The 18,956-nt window shown below is 56.5% G+C and overlaps 1 protein-coding gene across 2 annotated transcripts in view; it reads right to left on the reverse strand.

Moving 5' to 3' along the window:
* Mgat5b (mannosyl (alpha-1,6-)-glycoprotein beta-1,6-N-acetyl-glucosaminyltransferase, isozyme B) overlaps positions 1-18,956 on the reverse strand; it is a 44,074-nt gene that overhangs the window by 8,367 nt on the left and 16,751 nt on the right. Inside the window, exons 7-12 of one of the 2 annotated variants that reach the window (XM_013037794.1) lie at positions 18,126-18,290; positions 16,719-16,888; positions 6,566-6,697; positions 5,290-5,423; positions 801-931; positions 192-197 (exon numbers count right to left, since the gene is read on the reverse strand). In XM_013037794.1, coding sequence (XP_012893248.1) covers positions 192-197; positions 801-931; positions 5,290-5,423; positions 6,566-6,697; positions 16,719-16,888; positions 18,126-18,290 — 738 coding nt within the window. The remainder of the gene's footprint in view (positions 1-191; positions 198-800; positions 932-5,289; positions 5,424-6,565; positions 6,698-16,718; positions 16,889-18,125; positions 18,291-18,956) is intronic. The other variant, XM_013037795.1, reaches the window with a different exon arrangement.

The following is an 18,956-nucleotide window of genomic DNA, read 5'->3' on the forward strand; positions in this document are numbered from 1 at the left end:
CTCTGTCCTTCTGAGCCGCTGCTCTGTGGTCATGCCAAACAGACTCTGACCAGTGGGAAGCTGCCTCTCCCCTCCCAGAGAGTACCCCCTCTCCCCACCTTGGTCCACCCAGGATGAGAACCGCCAAGGGAGACCCCCCCACCCAGCTGCCGTTAGAGAGGCCAAGGGCGCCAGACAAACCGTTTCCATACCTGTAGCTGCCTCATCACCAGGGGAGCACAGGGAACAGAGGAGAGAGAGCCGGTTAGTGCCGGGCAGTTAGCAGGCATCACCCCATGCAGGCTTTCCAGAGACCCCTCTCTCCTCCCATGGACCCCCCCCCCAGCCCCTCTTCTGAAACTCCCATCACTTATTGATCTGTTCTTGGACGGAGGGTTGGAAGGTTAGTCCTCCAATAAGTAATCATCTGAGTTGACTATAAACGGGGGCAGAGAGGGACAAGTGTGGGCTTCGGGGCTGGGGGGGGTCTTTAAATGGCAGTTGGGGATGCGGGGGACATTTTCAATCAATCGCACAGGGCACACGGAAGCTGGTTCTGGAAGGAGGTGCTGGGGACCTAGTGCAGGGAGGGATCCAGCAGCTTCCTGCTGCTGAGCTGGCCCTGCCCTGGTGGGGAGTGGCTGGCCTGTGAGGGGCGTGGCCCGAACGTTGTGTGGGCGTGGTCCAACTGGTACATCAGTAGTCTGAGTGGCTGCACGGGTGGGGGCGTGGCCCTTACGGACGGGTGCGGCACCGGCAGTGGGCGTGGCCTCCCTGGCATGGGCGTGGCGGGCACCTTGGTAGCCACGGCCCATGCTCACCTTCCAGATACTGGCCTCCTTGCCATACACCACGGCCATGTTGCTGGCCTTGCCGCCTTTGATGAGCTGCTTCTCGGTCTCGTTGAGCTCCTCTGACACGAAGCCCATGAAGGAGTTGTCCGGGGTGTGCGCTGCAGCCCGACCACGCGGAAGGGAAGGGGGTTACCAGATTGAGGAAACTGAGGCCCAGGGCCCACATGACCCGGCCGGAACTGTAGTTCCGTCTTGGGGGCCCTCCCTTCCTCAATCCGGAGGGTGCCTTCCTCCAGCTCCATCCCCGTTACACCCACTTCGGCTCATCCTACCAGGTACCTCCTGTGCGGCACACCCCACACCCCGGAGCCCCCCACAAACCTGCGTGGCCCTGAGCAGAGGGCTATGCTAGGGTCCCCCTCCCACCCCCGTCGCTCACCGCTCCCTTCCCCTCCACCACAGTCCTGGTGCATTATGTGCAGACTTTATATTACGTGTTTATCTGTTCTGAAAGACAGGAAGGCGGCAACTCCCTGGGTCCTTCTGGGTCCCCAGCGTCATCGCAAGGGCCTTGGGCAGGGAGGACCGACGACATCTCTCAACACGTGTCTGCCTGGATGGCGTCTCCCTCCTCTCCTTGGCTGACAAACTCCTCAACTCCTATTCTGCCGCAGAGCTGCCTGCGCTGTCCCCTCCTCCTAGAGGGCTCTTGGGATCCACAAGCCCTCGGGTTCCACCTGCTGTGCCGCAGCCTCTGCGACAGTGCGGGCCCTGCACGGGCCTTCTGATCCGCCCCGGAATCCCCCGTGTTTTGTGTCCTCATCCCCTTCCCTCCTGGCTTGTGCCAAATCTACTCAGTCACAGCAGGGGTGAGGTCTTATGCCAGCAAGGCACCAAGTCCCTGCCCTCTAAGTGCTTAGACTTCAAATTAAGTATTTATTGAATCCAATTACGCTGCGCCTACCAGGCTACACAGAAGAGATGCGAGGAGCAAGGGTTGAAATCAACCACATAGTCTCCGTTGCTCAGCACAATCTGGATGACAAACCCATTTCCCCACGTCAGGTGCACGTCATCCACATTTTAACGCTTCTCAGATTGGGACAAATGTGCTAATCACACGGGTAGATTCGGTGTGGTCACACCACCCCTGAAGGCCCGCAGGGAGTCCTGAGCTATGTCTGGGATATATTAGGAAAGGGGAGCCGGGCGCCGGTGGCTCACGCTGGTAATCCTAGCTACTCAGGAGGCTGAGAGCTGAGGATCCCAGTTCAAAGCTAGTTCTGGCAGGAGAGTCTGTGAGATTCGTATCTCCAATTAACTATTGAGAAACAGCCAGAAGTGGCCCTATGGATCAAGCAGTAGAGTGCTATCCTTGAACACAAAGAGACTCAGGGACAGCGCCCAGGCCCTGAGCTCAAACCCCAGGACCAGCAAAAATAAAAGGGGGGAGGCTGGTTACCATGCAAGTGCCCCACCGCTCCCCAAAAGTTCTGAAAGAATCACTGTTAAGAATGGCCTTCACTGGTTAGAGAAACCACCCCTTCTCTTGCTTGAACTCCTGCCTGTGGGGGGCTGGGGCAAGGCCAGCTCTGCTGTCCAAAGAGGCTCCGCCCAACCCAGACAGAGGCCCCAGGAGGGCGTCAGATGCTCCCAGCCCATTGGCTGCCTCCCCACGCTCTCCCTCCCCTCTGGGGTGTGGCCACCAGCAGTAGGCGTGGTCTCCACTGCCCTAGCCTCTCTGTCTCCGCTGTTTCCCTGTCTTTTGGCCTGGCTGAAGAGCCATCAGGAAATGCATCTTCATTCCACCAACCCTACTAGAACAGACAGATTTAGAACGCAATTAGCTAAACTACTGGGAGTGGGACAGGGAAAGATGGCAACCAATTAAAATCTCACTGGGACCATTAAGCAAGAAGCTCTGGGGACAGGGCAGGGGTAAGGCCTAGAGAGACCCAGGCAGCCAGTGTCCCCGTCCAACACCCCCCCAACCCTGCGTGCCCCCCCCCCAACCTGGCAATCAGCCAGCTAGGCAGAAAAAAAAATGTGCAAGAAAATTCCTTCTCAGATTCTGAGTCATGAACACTGGTGAGCTCAGCTCTCTTTCTCGCCGCACCCCTTCCCCTCTGGGATTTATTCAACCAATTAACATTCTCTGAGGATCCACACAGGCTCCAGAAAGATGAAGACAAAAAGTCGTACTGGTGTTTTGTTTTTTAGAGAAAAAAAAAAACGGGCTCATCATCCATCAGGGAAATAAGTACATACAGCAATCACTGATACACTGGAATAGATGCCTTTACTCAGCTTGGTTTATGAATTGGTGGCTCACGCCTGTCATCTTAGCTACTCAGGAGGCTGAGATCTGAGGATCGCCGTTTAAAGCCAGCCGGGGTGTATGTGACCTCCACTACCCCCCTTCCTCCCCCCCCCCCGCCATCTGCAGTTGGCCAGGAAAACATGCCTCCACAATCATGTTCTCAAACCTGGTGTTGGGTTCATGCCTGTAATCCCAGCACCCAGGGGCTGAGGCAGGAGGGTTATGAGTTCGAGGCCGGCCTGGGTTGCATGGTGAGACTTCTTGTCTCAAAACACATTTGCTTCTCCTCCGTGACATGCTCTAGCACTAACATCTACAGTAAACCCTAAATGCAAGCTCCAGAACTTTCCTTGAAAGACCCTAGTCCTCTGCTCCCGGCCCCCCAGGACTGACTTACGGGCCTCCTATCCCACCCCTTTCCTTCTAGGTGTGCTCAGTACCCAAGGCTCCAGCTCCAGCTTTTCCTCACCCCTACCCAGAGAAACCCCCTCCTTTCCCCTCTAAACCCTTTCCTTCCAAAACCCAGTCCCCTGTGACCCCCCTCCCCCACTCAGCACAGTGAGAAGCCTCTTGCAACTTTGCAACAGACTCTGAGGAGGAAGTCTGGTGCTCAGAAAGCTGTGTGACTTCAGGCAGAGTACTCTACCTCTCTGAGCCACCGTTTTCTCACAAACCTTCTCTACCTTCCCTACCCTTCTGGGAGCTAATCAAGCCATTACTCAGGCATTTCCATTAACACACACACAGAGCCACACACACCTTCAATGCAGCCTAGAACCTAGAATTAAAAAGAACATTCTTGGCACTCAGAAGAGAGGCCAGCGCTTGACAGGCTAAATAAAGATCATGTGCTTTTCTTCCCAGCAAGTGCCTGGAGACTCTGCTCAGAACCTACTTTGCTCTTAATTTAGATACAGTTCTAGCCAGGGTGTTTATCTGCCTTCCTGACCTAAAGCCTTCAAAGAACCGAAAATCTGATGTGCTGGCGGGGTGCTGCGAAAGCGGAGGAGCTAACTGCGGAATGTGACAGCTGATGGACTGCAGCCGGAGCCGCGGGGCTCGGCACCCTCCACTGGCCCTCGAGAACCGGCTCTCCAGCCAAGAAAAGGCCGGCTGAGCCGGGCACGGTGGCTCACGCCTGCAGCCCTAGCTACTCAGGTGGCTGAGATCTGAGGACTGAACCTAAGAGCCAGCCTAGGCCAGGCAAACCTGTGAGACTCTGAGCTCCAATTAACCAGCAAGAAGCTAGGAAGGGCTGGAGGTGTGGCTCAAGTGGCAGAGCATCAACCGTGAATGCAAAAGCTGAGAGCATGAAGCCCTGGGTTCAAGCCCAGTACCAGCGCACGCGCGTGCGCACACAGACGCTAAATCATTGTCAGTATGCTATACTTAAGTGGGTTGGTCAAGGCCAGGAACACCAGCTCAAGCCTATAATCCCAGCTGCTAAGGAACCTGAGATCAGGAGGATCACAGTTCCAGGCCAGTTGGAGCAAAAAGCTATCAGCCAATAGCTGAACGTGGCGGTAGATGGCTGTGGTCCCGGGTAAACGAGAAGCATAAACAGGAGGATCCAAGTCCAAAGCCGGGCCCAAGTAAAAACTCAAGACTCTATGTATGAGAAATAACTAAAAGGACGGGGGCACGGCTCACGTGCCATAACATCTGCCTGGCAGGCCCGAAGTTCAAATCCGGGTACTGCCAGAAAACATTAAAAAGGTGCCTGTGTATTTCAGAGTCTCATTACAAATCACTGGTGCCCAGCTCTCCAGCAGTCTGGCCTGAAGGCCTCTGTCTGTAGATTCTACTCCAGACTCCGGCCACCCCGGCATGGGCCTCACTTCCCATTATCCCCAGTACTGGACCCTTCCTGAGGCCTCGAATTTCTAGAACCTTCTAGGTATTTCCACATCGTCTTCACCACCTGTTCTGCTTAGAAAGCCATTACTCCCTTCACTCCTGCCCATGTTTTCTGGTTCACTCCAGCAGCCCCTCCGTGACTGCCCTGTGAGTTCCCCCACCCGGCCCTATCCTGGGCAGCCTCTGACTTGGGGGGCTGGCTGAAGGGATGGGGTACTGGGCCTGGCAGGCTGCATGCCCCCACCGATCCTGGGGGAAGGAGGCCCGGCCTCCTGCGTGCTCCCAGGCCCCCGGGGGCGGGAGGGGGGGCTCCCGCCTCCCGCCGTGCCCAGCACTCACGGAACATGGTCATAAACTGCTTGGGGTTCAGGTTCCAGTAGCCCCAGTTGGTCCGGTAGCCGTGCAGCGTCGCATACTCCTCGTGATTGTACGCTGGCTCCGTTCCGAAGGTGTCAATGACCCGGATCCGGCACCTGTCCCCGGGGCCCGTGAACCAGGTCACACACGGGTGTGCGGTCCCTGGGGGGGAGGCTGTGCCCCCACCATGGGCACTGTGACCAGAGAGGGCGGCTAGGTCAGGGCGGTGCCTGGGCTCAGACATGGCCGTCTGTGTGACCACAGCAAGGGCCTTAACCTCTCTGTGTCAGTGACCATCTGTCCCAGCCCAGACTCCCAGGGTGTCATGGCTCCACCATAGCCTTGGACCCCCTGATCCATGCTCAGAAGTAGCCACTAGCCAGTGAGGAAGGAACTGCTTAGGGGTCCCCTGCCACCCCTGGGGTCCCCCGTGGGACTCTCGGGGTGGGGAGAGGCTGTGGGAGGGTAGTGGAAGATGTGGGACACAGGGCTGGAATCCTCCAGCTCTGCCCCATGCTGAAGACCTTGCTCCTGTGGGATCGGCCACCCCAGAGCCCAGAACTCCCCCTACACTCCTGCACATCCGGCCCTGGCTTGGCCTTTGGAGACACCCCCACAGGAAGCTGCCCGGCTCCCGTGTCCTTTGCTAGAACCCAGATCGCTGCTCCAGTGTGCTGAGGTCAGCAGATTGGGGGGGGGGGAAGAGCACGCCGCATGGAGATGGAGCTTTAATAATAAAAGCAATAAGGCTGCCTGTCACTTCTCCCCCCTAATACAATCACCAGGGCCAGTCAGTGGGAAGCAGGAAGCATAATGAATAGCAGGCTCCGGGCGAGATTCAACCCCCAGCCAGCCAGCCACAGGCTGGGTGCAATGGCACGGGGCTTTCTCCAGCTGCAAGGGGGATCAGGCAGGGCCCAGGCCGCCCGAGGCCTCCATGGAGAGCTCACAGCCTGGGGGAGGGGAAGGGTGCTGCCTCCCCCCCCCCCCCGCTCTGGGCTGGCGGTCTTCTAAGTTACCCCAAGGTAGGACTGGATGAGATGAAACATGGGCTGGGAGGACAGAGCGGGGCAGATGGGGGTCTGGGCGCTGTCCCTCAGCTCTTCAGCTCAAGGCAAGTGCTCTACCACTTGAGCCACAGCGCCACTTCTGGTTTTTTCTGCTATGTGGTGCTGAGGAATCAAACCCAGGGCCTCATGCATGCGAGGCAAGCACTCTACCACTGAGCCACCTTCCTGGCCCCTTTCCCAGGCCTCACCGGTACTTCTTGAAGGAGAGCCCCATGTGCTGCTTCATCTGCTGCAGGCCATGGTAATCGGTGTAGATGAGGTCGAAGGGCAGCGGCATGGTGAGCGGGCAGCTCCCCCGGCCTGGCGGCACCCCTAAGTTACTGAGAGAAGAGTCCATCAGAGTCTGAGCCCCAGAAGCCCAACTGGCGGCTCAGCCAGCCCTCCCCTGGTGTGTGGAGGGAGGGGAGTTCAGGGCGGCTCCCGCAGGGCGGAGGGAGCTGAGCACCGCCCCAAGGAGCCCCAGCCCCTCCTGTCTAGCCTCCCAAACCCCACAGGGGGGGAAGCCTTCCACCACCGCAACCCCAGCTCCGCCTGCAGGGCCGGGTGGGCCAGAGAGCAGCGTGGGGCCCTGGGCACACAGCCGTGAAGTCTGCCCCAAGGCGGGCGGCTTCCCAGCCCTCCTTGCCCGTGGCCTGGCTCATTGCGTTCAGCACACCTTCCTACACACGTGTTGGGTGCCAGGACTGAACCCCATGAGAGCCACGGGAGAGAGCACACGTACATTCCCAAGTGTTTGCTGGAGGAGGGAGGCCCTCCAAAGGAGGGGAGGGAGCTACGGGAGCTGGGGTGAGGGGAGGTGGCGTGGAGGGTGGGAGGGGAGTGGGGGAAGAGGAGAGGGGAGAAGCCTGAATGCTTCCCCCTCCTCCAGGGTCCGGCAGTGTGGATGGCAGCTCAAGGCAGTGGCGGCTCTGACGAGGACTTGGATCCACTGGTGTCCAGGAGCCACGGCGGACGAGATGCCATGGTTGTGTCCCGGAAATAACTCAGGCCAGGTGGAAAAGTACTGGGGGGTGGGGGGGAGCTGCGCTGTGGGCTGGGTGTGCGCATGCTCCCGGATTTGGGGGGGTTGCCGGTGCATCTGGAAGAGCTCCCCACATCTGCTCTCCCCACGTTTTCTGGGCAGCGTGGGTCCATCTTCCTTGGTTGACCCGCCTTCCCCACCACGCCCCTGACCCCGGCCCAGTCCTGGACCCTGGAGGACAGGCGGGTGGCCGCAGGGCATGCTCTCTGGGAGACCCCTTCATTGGTTTTCCGTGGCCCCCACAGGCCCCACGGCTCTGGGTTGAACCCACACGCCATGCTGTATGCATCCCACGGAGTTCAACTCTGGCATCTTAGCAGCCCCCTGTGGATCAGGCCCTCCCCATCTTCCTCCCCTTGACAGGAAGCAGAGGGGGCAGTCATTCACCGGGCTCACACACAGCAGCAGGGAAGGAGCGGACCTGGGGGTGGAGCCCAGGCAGTGGGGTCCCAGGTCCCACACTGCAGCCAACCTGGGCCGGTCCCCAACATCTACACCCTCATTTCTGGTGCTTATGGCAAGTAAAACGCCCCTGACACAGGGTCCCGGAAGCCAGGAGCCACGGCGCTGTTCTGCTGTTCCACGTGAGCCATGCTGCTGCCGTGCGGATCCCTGAATCCACAGACCCGTGGCTAACCCTGCCCCTGGCTGACAGGCCCCCGATCTGCACACAACCTGCTCTTTGGTCCTCCAGACACCCCGATCCGATCCGATCACGCAGGCCTTTCGACACGGCGACCCTGTGAGTGTGTCCCTGGGGTGCAGAGCCTCTCCCAGGTTCCCCATGGCCTCCTGAACCCACACGTGACCTCTCTGGGAGGCCCAGGACCCCGTGTGGGTGGGCCGGGAATGAGCAGGGGCGGGCAAGGCGGGGCTGGAGGAGGGACACGCATGCATCACTAAGATGAGGCTTTGTGCCAGGCCCAGGGCAGGGAGGGAGGCCCCACCTCAACAGGGCGCCTGGCACCTGCATCTGGGAGTGGCCATGCCTGCACCTGCTCGGAAAGCAGTCAACATCTTGACAAAACCAGAACGCTTCAGCTCAGGGAGAAGAGCGTGAGCCAGCCCAGCTGCCATCCAGCTAAGGCAAACGGGACAGACGCCTCCCGCTCTGCCTCCCAGAGAGCAGGTCCCGCCAAAGTTCAGGAAAGTTCCTCTCGAATCCCTCCTCCACATGCTGTGCCATTGCCTGGAAGGTCTTCTCACATCTAGATTCTCACACATAGCCTCCTCTTCCGGGAAGCCTTCCCTGGATGCTTCCCTCCTCAGTGTCCCCCCCCCCCCCCCCCCGCCCCCTTTGCTCCATCTCCTCCTTGGACACACCCGGACCCTGTCCTCAATCACCACCTCCCAATTACAGGCTCCTTGAGAGCAGGGCCGGGTCCCATTGGAGGTTTCAGGGCTGAGAACAGAAGGTGATCGCAACCGTCTCTGCAGTGCTCGGGACGGGCTTCACAGCGCAGCACCAACTCCAGGGAACGCCATGATGAGCGGGCCAGCCGCTCTGCGCGCTGTGCGGTGAGTGGCCCGCGGCAGGGAGGAGAGTGTGAGGTACCCCTGTGTCTGCCTCCCAGGGGGCCCCACCCTGGAGCGGCCAGGAGTTCCAGTTGCAGGTGACTGACTTCTCTGCATGAGGCCGCAGGTCTCCCTGCTCACGGTACCAGAGAGCGGCTGCACGCGCCGCGGCCCCGGCCGTTTATCACCTGTGATTCAGCTTTGCTCTCACGGGCAATCTTACACTAAGTGATGGGTGAGAACCGAAGAAAACACATCCCAACAAGCTCCAGCCAAAGCGGGCTGGGGAGGCCCCGCCCACCCCACCCCAGGCTCCCTCCAGAGACTGCAAGCTCCTTGGACCAGGGCACGGCCCCTGTGGACCCTTCACCGGGGCAGGTGAAGGGAGGACCACGGAGCCCCCCCAAGAACTGGTGAGGAGACTCTGGCCCACCGGAAGGACGAGAGGTGATTCGTGGAAGACTTTCCAGTCTGGGCTGGGTGAGGGGGCACATGCTTGGAATCCCAGCTTCAAGACAGGAAGGTCATCATCCCAGGCTGGCCAGGGCAAAACCACGAGATCTGGCAGGGTGCCAGTGGCTCCCGCCTGTAGTCCTATCTACTGAGGATCCCGGTTCGAAGCCAGCACTGGTAGCCAAATCTGAGAGACTCCTACCTCCAATGAACCACCCGAAAGCTGAACGTAGAGCTGTGGCTCAAATGGTAGAGCCACCAACTTTGAACGACAGCACAAAAGCTAAGCGAGAGCACCAAGCCCTGAGTTCAAGCCCTAATTTGGGCCATTAAAAAAAAATAAAGAGAAAAGGAAAAAAAGAAAATAAATCTGTCCTCAGCTAGGACCCGCCATGCTAAATTCTGACACAAGGTAAAATTCCCGGGGGTCAGGACCTCCCCACCCACTGGCCTTGGGCCCTCGCTGGACCCGGGGTCTGGGTAATGACGCTCTGCCCTCTCGTCTGTGCGAAAAATTCCCTGGTTTTATTTCTCCCTGTGCCTTCGGTTTGTGGCTAGAAATCATCTCTCCAGGTAGAGATCAAATCTTGAAACAAACGATTCTCTCTCTCTCTCTCTCTCTCTCTCTCACACACACACACACACACACACACACACACACACACACATATATACACACACACACAGAGCCCCCCTCCTCCCTCTTTTGTGTAGGAAGGACCTCATTAAAATGATTTCCTACAAAGTGCTCAAAGATGGGTGGCTCAGCCCCCCCCCCCATCTCTGCACCTGCTTCTCCCTGCTGGGCACACACAGCTGGGGCAGTCTCATGGTTCTGTGCCCCCATCCCTTGCCCCCCCTCCTGAGCTTCATGAACACAGCCTTGGCCCACGGCCAGAGCAGGCCACTGTCTGTTCCTCAGAGCTCCACGGCGGTGGGGAGGAAGGGCCTGGAGATTTACCTGCGCATTAATGAGCCGGCAGGCAGCTCGGGGTGGGGATGGCAGATGAGGAAGCAGCTCTGCTCTCCTCTAAGAGAATCCTGGACCACAGCTGAGATCAGCTCCCCCAAGGAGGAGGAGTAAGTGGGTCAGAGGAGAGGGGGGTGCCAAGGCAGCTGGGAGCACATCTACCCCCAACCCCTCCTAGCCACAGTGACCATGGAAGCAGCAAGGAACTCGAGGGAGCCGTGTGTCTCCACCCTGGACCTCATCCAAGACTGAGGCTTTCTTGCCCAGCGTTCTCTCTCCTGGTAAGCAAGATCGGGGCTAAGAATAGGGCTGGGGCCCCCAGGAGAGCAGAGTAGAGCCTCGGACCCCGCCGGGCCCGGCTGCTGGAAGAAGGGACCGCTGCATCTGCTTGCAGACCAGAGGCTTTGTATCTATCACCCCGCCTGGTGATGCCGCCACCCCCATGGCTTCTCTCGAGCCCACACGGAGCCTGCCGTGGCCCGCGGGGAGCTCTACAGCCCCCGGGCTGTCAGAACCGGCCAGGCCAGGCCCCGCTCTTCTTCCCGGCTACTGGGCCTGGCATTGGCAGTTCACAGGGAATGTTGCATAGCAGCTCTGGCTGTTCTGTCCAGTTCCACAACCTTTTTTCGGAACCTGCCCTGCAAGGACTTACACAAACACAGGAAGGGCTTTGTGTGATCTGGGCTGAAGCGGTGATCCCTCTGGAGTTCCCTGAGGGGAGCTGGGCCAGGGGCACTGGGTCAGTCTCAAAAGCCCAGGGAGCCGGGCGCTGGGGGCTCACGCCTGTCATCCTAGCGACTCAGGAGGCTGAGATCGGAGGATCACCGTTCAAAGCCTTTCGGCAAGGAAGCCTCTGAGACTTTTTTTTTCTTTTTTTTGGGTCCAGTCGTGGGCCTGAACTCTGGGCCTGGGTACTGCCCTCAGCTCTTCAGCTCAAGGCTAGCGCTCTACCACTTGAGCCACAGCGCCACTTCCGGCTTTTTTCTTTTTTCTTATGTGGTGCTGAGGAATTGAACCCAGGGCCTCATGCATGCAAGGCAAGCACTCTTCCACTGAGCCATCTCCCCAGCCCGCCTCTGAGACTTTTATCTCCCATGAACCACCAGAAAACCAGAAGCGGGGGCTGTGGCTCAAGTGGTAGAGTGCTGACCTTGAGCTGAAGAGCTGAGAGAAAGCGCCCAGGCCCAGAATTCAAGACCCACAACTGACAAATAATAATAATAATAATAAAGTAACCAACTCAAAGGGGGTTGGAGGTATGGCTCAAATGGTAAAGTGGTAGAGTGCCTAGCTAGTAAGTGTGAGGCCCCGAGTTCAATCCCTAGTAATGCAAAAAGAAAAAAGAAAGAAAAGAATAAGAAATCCCAAGCACCCAGAAAACTGTGTCGAGTGGATAAGATCAAATCCTAGCCTGGTACACTTGACAGACAAGTTTTTCCTCCTGGTCCCCTTATTTCAATATTTCTCTCTCAAGTTCCCGTCATGTGGCACTTAAGTCAACTAATTTTCTACTAAACCCAATTTCACTCATGGATAGAGGGAGAGCTCAGTCATTTCTCCTCATGCCATGTACTATTAATGATGCTTGAAATTATGCAAATAAAATTGATGAGCCCAGCTGACTCTCTGAAGAGAGAAGGCAGAAGCTTTTCTTTCAAAGGTTCAAACGCCCACCATGAACGCCGCCATTGAGGGCCACATCTGGGGAGGCGGCGGCGACGCAGGGGCCCGGGCTTCCTATCTCCTCCACGCAGGCCGGGCCGGCCGCGTGAGGGGATGTCTGACATGGGGTCACTGCAGCCTTGTCGCGGGGCATAGTACCCACACGCCACCTCCCTCCCGAGAAAGCCAGGTGTGGAGTCTGCCAGTTGCTCCAAACCTCCCTCCAGTGAGCCGGTTAATTAAAACACCAAAACACGAGGAACAGAGAAAAGCCAGCTCAGCCGTCCAGACTTGTGAGCCGGTGGCCAAGATACCTGCTGGCAACATCTGTGTAGGGACAACAAACGAACAAGCCATGTCTTTGTCCTGTCCCTCCCCCATCACCCCTTACCTCCCCCCCCCAAATGCCATCCTGTATCAGCCAAGGGAGGGAGAGGCTTGCTCCAGAGGCTGAGTCTTCATCTCCTGCGTTCCTCTCCTTCCTTCCTTCCTTCCTTCCTTCCTTCCTTCCTTCCTTCCTTCCTTCCTTCCCTCCTCCCCCCACTCTTTCTTGTTACTAGGGCTTGAACTCAGGGCCTTCGCACTGTCCCTTAGCTTCTACAATCAAGGCTGGCACTCAACCACATGAGCTACACTTCCACTTCTTGCTTTTTGGTGGTTAATTGGAGATAAGAGTCTCTTGGGTTGGCTTCAAACCCCAATCCTCAGATCTCAGCCTCCTGAGAAGCTAGGATCAAAGGTGTGAACCCCCGGGGCCTGGCTTTCCAGTTCTTGACCTTTGGTGCATACCAGAATCACAAGGAAGCAAGTATGAGGGTTGATCCTTGGGCCTGCCCCAGATCAATGAGATCAGAGATGCTCAAAGCCAGGCTCAAGCACTGGGGGGGAGTCTAAGGATCATGAGGAAGTGGGTGGGGGCGTGCTCTGTCCCAGCTGGAGTCCTGCCCCCCCCCGGACATTTCCACATGGCTGCTGCTCTTAACCTTGGAGCTCTGGGGAGGGGTGGTTTTGTTGTTTTCTTCTTTTGGCTGTTTTTTTCACTGTATCTGCTAACAGATTTAGAAAGCACTTTTCTGGGCATGTCCCCCGAGGGGGCTGAGCTGTTTACACCGTTCTGCCCTGTCTGAGCATGAGGCTCATTCGCACATACACCACCCAGGGGACCAAGGGCCAGGGCATCTGAGCACAGCCCCGGGCTGTCCACTTATCCAGCTGCCATGTCAGACCCCAGGGGCCCCTCCCCGACCCCTGCTGCAAGTTCAGATCTGCAGGAGTCTGGCAGGAAGGGATGCCTTGGGGAAGATGGCTGGTTCCCTGTGACACGTGGGGAGGGGTGTGTGTGCATGCCTGTGTGTGCATGGGGATGCACATGCATGCATACACAGGGGCAGTGTACACACACACACACACACACACACACACACACACACACACACACACACACTATGCCCGGATGTCCCCTTTGCCTCTCCCAGACCTGGGAGTGTGTCTGTGGTTTCAGCACCACATTGCGGACAGCTCCCATCGGGGCCCTGACAGCCCAGGTGACATTAGCCAGCAAAGATGGAGGGGCTGCTTCACAGTTGGCATCTGCTCTTGTAACCTGTGCCCACCTGCACCGTGTGGCCCTGTGTCCCCCCACTAGACATTCCCACTTTCTCCCCTTCCAAGCAGCCCCAGACTAGCCCACACCAAGAATCACTCCAGCCACGTAGATTTCAGGAGTGGAAACTTTCAGACTGTACTGCATGTAAAGGCCCCTCCGCAATACACCCCAGGCCCAGCCTCCTCCTCTCCCTGTTCACTCTGCCTGGGTTACTGGGGGGGACCCCAGGAAGAACTGAACCAGCTGAGCCAGTGCCCCGGGATCGCAGACGTCCCCCCTCAGCACCTTCCTGGGTGCTCAGAGCCTGGGGACAGGATAAAGACCTTTCTACAAGAGACACTAGCCAGGGTCAGAGGTCGGCACCTGTCATCCTCACCTGAGGAGGAGTCTGAGATTGGATGATCATGATTCCTGTGCAGCCTGAGCTCAAAAGTCCCAGAGACTCCATCTCAAGCTGGTGTGGTGGTCCACGCCAGACATCCCAGATACTGGATGTGTAAAGTAGGAGGAAGATCACAGTCCAGAAGCACACTTATCTCGAAAACAAGCAACGCAACAAAAAGGGCCAGGGGCATGGCCCTGGTGGTAGAATACCTGCCTTGTAAGCACAAGGCCCTGAGTTCAAATCCTAGTACTGCCAAAAAAATAAATAAGAGTCAGGCTTATGCTTGTAATTCTGGCTACTCAGGAGGCTGAGATCTGAGGATCCTGATTTGAATCCAGCCCACTTATGAAAGGTCTGGGAGACTCTTATCTCCAATTACTGACCAGAAAAACTAGAGTGGAGATATGGCTTAAGTAGGAAAGTATTAGCCTTGTGCAAAAAATCTCAGGGACAGCACCCAGATCCTGAGTTCAAGCCCCAGGATAGACAGGTAGATAGAGCAATGGAATATAACCATTTGACTGCCTGCTCAGCCCCAGCGGGTGTCAGGAAAGGCAGGTTAGGGTTGGCAGACGTGTGGCGATCCCAACGCTGATGGGGATGTGGCACGCAGTGGGAGCTACACTGTCGGGGCCGTGAATGCCCAGTCATGTTGGAAAACAGGTTTGACATTGTCTGGCAACATTGGATTTTCACACAGTTCAAACCCCAGCTAGTACGCACATAATTCTATACCCCAGAGAAACCGGATCAATGGAGCCATTTGTCTCTCAGATGCATTCATTTAAAGGATTTGTCCCTGGGCAGTTGCACTAAATCACGGTGTGAGTTCAGCACCAACAATTCAGAGACAGCTCCCAGCCCGGGGACAAATCGTGCAATTGATCTGTGAAACCCTGGTATAGGAAACAAGTACATGAATATCCATGGCAGCACTCAGTGTTAAAATAATAATAATGATAAAGCAGGGAAAATACCCCCCGCTGGGAAACACTAACAAACAATTATGTATATTCTGTTATAGTACAGATAATGTATATTCATGTAACATTATATAGTAGTGAAACAATTAACAAACATAACACACAATAACATGGATATGCCTCAGAAACAAAGTGAGTGAAAGAGGCATGTACCAGAGACTACATACAATAGATGCCATTCCCCCCCACCCTTGGGTTGAAACTCAGGACCTCACAACCAGCTCATTGTTTGCTTTAGTTTGTTTCTGATACGCTCTCCCGGGGATAGCCTCAGACCACCGCTCTTTCAGAGCTGCTAGAACCATTTACCTGTACCAGTATGCCTAGCTCAGGTTTTGAGACAGGATGCCTAGCTCGGGTTTTGAGACGGGATCTTGCTAACTTTTGCCCAGACTGGCCTTGAACCCTGATTCTCCTATCTCTGCCTCCCAAGTAGCTAGGATGACAAAAGTGCACCACCACCGCCAGCCCCAGCAGAAACTATTTTTACCAAGTTCCAAACCAAACTATAAAACAAGGTGCTACCAAACTACCTATTGTCTTTGGGAAAACAAGTATGAGAAAAGCTGATTTGCTTTTTTAAGAAACAAAGAAAAAACACAATTTGAGTTAGATGTTTCTCAGAGCGAGAGAGTAGGAGGCTGGGGGAGGGACCGGAGAGGTGGACACAGGGCCTTGGTGCTGGCTGGACATCACTTCACATATAGTTCTACACACATCAGACACTACACAATACAAAAAAAATAAATAGTTCCGTATCCTGGAGGTATGAAAAGGTAAATTCACTCTCAAGCCAGGAGTCGGTGGCTCACACCTGTAATCCTAGGTACGCAGGAGGCTGAGATCTGAGGATCATAGAACCAGCCCAGGGAAGAAAACTCCATGAGACTCTTATCTCCAATTAGCTACCCAAAAGCTGGAAGTGGAGGTGTGTCTCAAGTGGTAGAGCACCAGCCTTGAACAAAAAAGCTAAGCCAGAGTGTGAGGTCGCGAATTCAAGCCCTGGCACTGGAAAAAAAAAAAACTTGTACAAAAGGCCCCAGTGGCTCGTGCCTGTAATCCTAACTACTCAGGAGGCTGATTGGGAAAATCATGGTTCACAGCCAGCTTGAACAGAAGTCAGTGACACCATCCCAACAATAAGTGGTCAATATCTGGGCTAGAGGCATGGCGCATGTGGTAGAGTGCCAGCCAAGTAGACTGAGCTAACACAACGTCCCTAAGTCCCAAACCCTAGTACCGCCAAAAACCAAACCAAACCAAAACAAACGAAAGCCACTGAACCCCAGTGCCCCTCCCCCCGAGGCTTTCTGGCCTCATTGTCTCCCCACACATGGACTCCATGGGCTCCTAGCACTGTGGAGTCGCCGTCTCCACCACACCTGGCACCCTCCAGCAATTCCCAGGCCCAGACGGAGAACAAGTCCAGGAAGAACGCAGCTGCAGAACGGCCACTCCCCAGTCCAGCCGCTGGGGGTGAGGGGCAGAGGGGCCCCCGTGACGCCCAGCAGCTCAATCCTTCAGACCGATGGTCACACTCTGCCCGCACACAGCCCCTAGGGCCCTCCAGGAGCCCACGGGAGGCAGATGGGCAGGTAGGGTGGGAACTGGGAGCCTGACCGAATGCTACGAGGCTCCCAGGGTCCCTGAGCTGTGAGGTCCACAGGTGGAGCAGCCTGGCCCTTGGCAAACGGTCACCCTCCCCTCCCCTCCCCTCCCGCGCCAGCATGGCCCACCAGGACTCACCTCTGCAGCTCCTTCAGGGACACCGTGATCCGCAGGCTGTGGCCCAGCACGTAGAGCGCAGCTAGAATGTCGGCCCACTGCACCATCTCCCCCAGCGGCCCCCCTTTCAGCACCCGCGGGCTGAACACGTCCCCCGACTCCTCTGTCAGGAAGCCGATGTGGACCAGGACCTAGCAGAGCAAGACGAGGGGGCTCAGCCGGGAAGAACACCAGCTCACGGCCTCCTCCAGGGCAGCAGCGGCCTGGAGACCGCATGGCAGACGAGGCTCAGCGGGGCCTGCGCAGCGGTGCCACTGTGGTGCCCACCAGAGTGACCACATGGGGGCACTGGGGTACACAAGACTAAGGCAGTCACATGCTCTCCATGCTTACATTCCAGGAGGGAGAGGTGGCAACAGTAAACACAGACAAGAGATAGTTTCATGAGATGGTAAGAGCTCTGAAAGAAACAGACAGGACAAGGGCCGTCACGTAATTCCCCATTGCATGGATGGGATGGATGGATGATAGATGGATGGACAAACAGACAGTAAATTGATTGCTGGATGGATGATGGATGGATGGACAGATGGATGGTAGATAGATTGATGGATGGATGGTAGATGGGTGAATGGATGGATGGTAGATGCATGAACAGATGGATGCACAGATGAAGAGGTGGAAGACTAATAAGGATGGATGGGTGGGTAGATGGATGGTGGACAGATAGATGGATAACGGATGGTGGATGCATGATGGATAGATGGAAGGGCAGATAGGTGGATAGATGATGAATGGTGGATGGACAGATGATGGATGGATGAATAGATAAATAGGCAGATAACAGAAGGATGGATAGATGGACAGATGACGGATGGTGGATGGACAGACCATAGATGGACAGATGATGAATAAATGGATGGATGGAGGGATGGATGGATGAATAGGAGGTGGATAGAGGGATGGATTATAGATAGACAGATGATAGATGGACAGATGATGGATAGGTGGATGGATGAATAGATAAATAGAAAGATGAATAAGGGGGTGGATAGAGGGATGGATTATAGATGGACAGATGATGGATGGACAGATGATTGGATAAATAGGCAGATGACTGGAAGGGTAGATGGATGGTGGAAGGATAGTTGGATGGACTCTCTCAAGTGAGCCAAATTATCCCACACTTCCAGACACAAGCCGTGAATTTTCTGCTTGACCAGAACAAGATGTGCAGAGAATGAGGATGGTCAGGACCTGGTCACTCTGCCTCTACCCTTCAAAGGGCCAGAAGCCCCGTTAACATCTATCCTGACCTGCCTGCCCTTCGCCAGCCAGGAGCAAAGAAACCCAGTACCACCTGTTTGAGGGCCCACCTGTGTCCCGTCAGAAGCCCCCAGCCTCGACTCCCCGAGGGGAATGACGTACCTGCTTCTGGTCCCTCTGGGTGCCCGCCAGCTTCCGTGTGAGGCGCTGAGCAGCTGCGGCCCACTGGCTGGTGAGCCGCCTGGTCCGCTTCTTCATGAAGATCAGGGACTCCTTCCCGCTGCCCATCAGCTCCAAGAGATGGGACAGGTTGCTCCGGAAGACTGCCTGGGGTGGGGGCATCCCGACCTCAGCTCTCAGGCTCCGCCGACCCCCTCCCTCCCCTGTGGCCAGCAGGCCCCAAGATCCACAGCCACAGCTCTGGGGCTTGAACTCAGGACCTGGGCACTGTCCCTGAGCTTCTTTTGCTCAAGGCCAGTGCTCTACCACAGTGCCACTTCTGGCTTTTTCTGTGTATGTGGTACTGAGGAATTGAACTCAGGGCTTCATGCATGCTAGGCAAGCACTCTACCACGGAGCCACCTTCCCAGCCCATAGCTCTGCTTTTCCCCCAGCCAAGGTGGGGTGTCCTAGCCCAGCTCTGAGTAACCGTTACCCCCGAGCCTCTCTAAGGAGGCCTTTGACTTAGTGCCTGGGGTCTCAACCAGGGTAAGGGGCAGTAGGGGCAGTGGTCAGGGCTGCAGAGGGCTGCCTTCCACCGGGGCCACGTTTTCCATATACCTCAGACCTGTGAACTCTATGTGCCCTCTGTTAAACCCAATCTCACAGGACAGCTGGGAGACGTAAGTACAAATCACAGGTCTAGCACACACCAAGCCCTCGGTTCACGACGCTGTTACTGTTATTCTAGCCCGTGAAGGGGGCACCTGCCCTCGAGCCCGGCCGCCGGGTGCAGCACCCACAGAAGGTGAGGCTGGCGCCTCCTGGCTGTCA

This window comes from Dipodomys ordii, unplaced genomic scaffold, assembly GCF_000151885.1.
Source record: "Dipodomys ordii isolate 6190 unplaced genomic scaffold, Dord_2.0 Scaffold7, whole genome shotgun sequence".
Lineage (NCBI taxonomy): Eukaryota > Metazoa > Chordata > Mammalia > Rodentia > Heteromyidae > Dipodomys > Dipodomys ordii.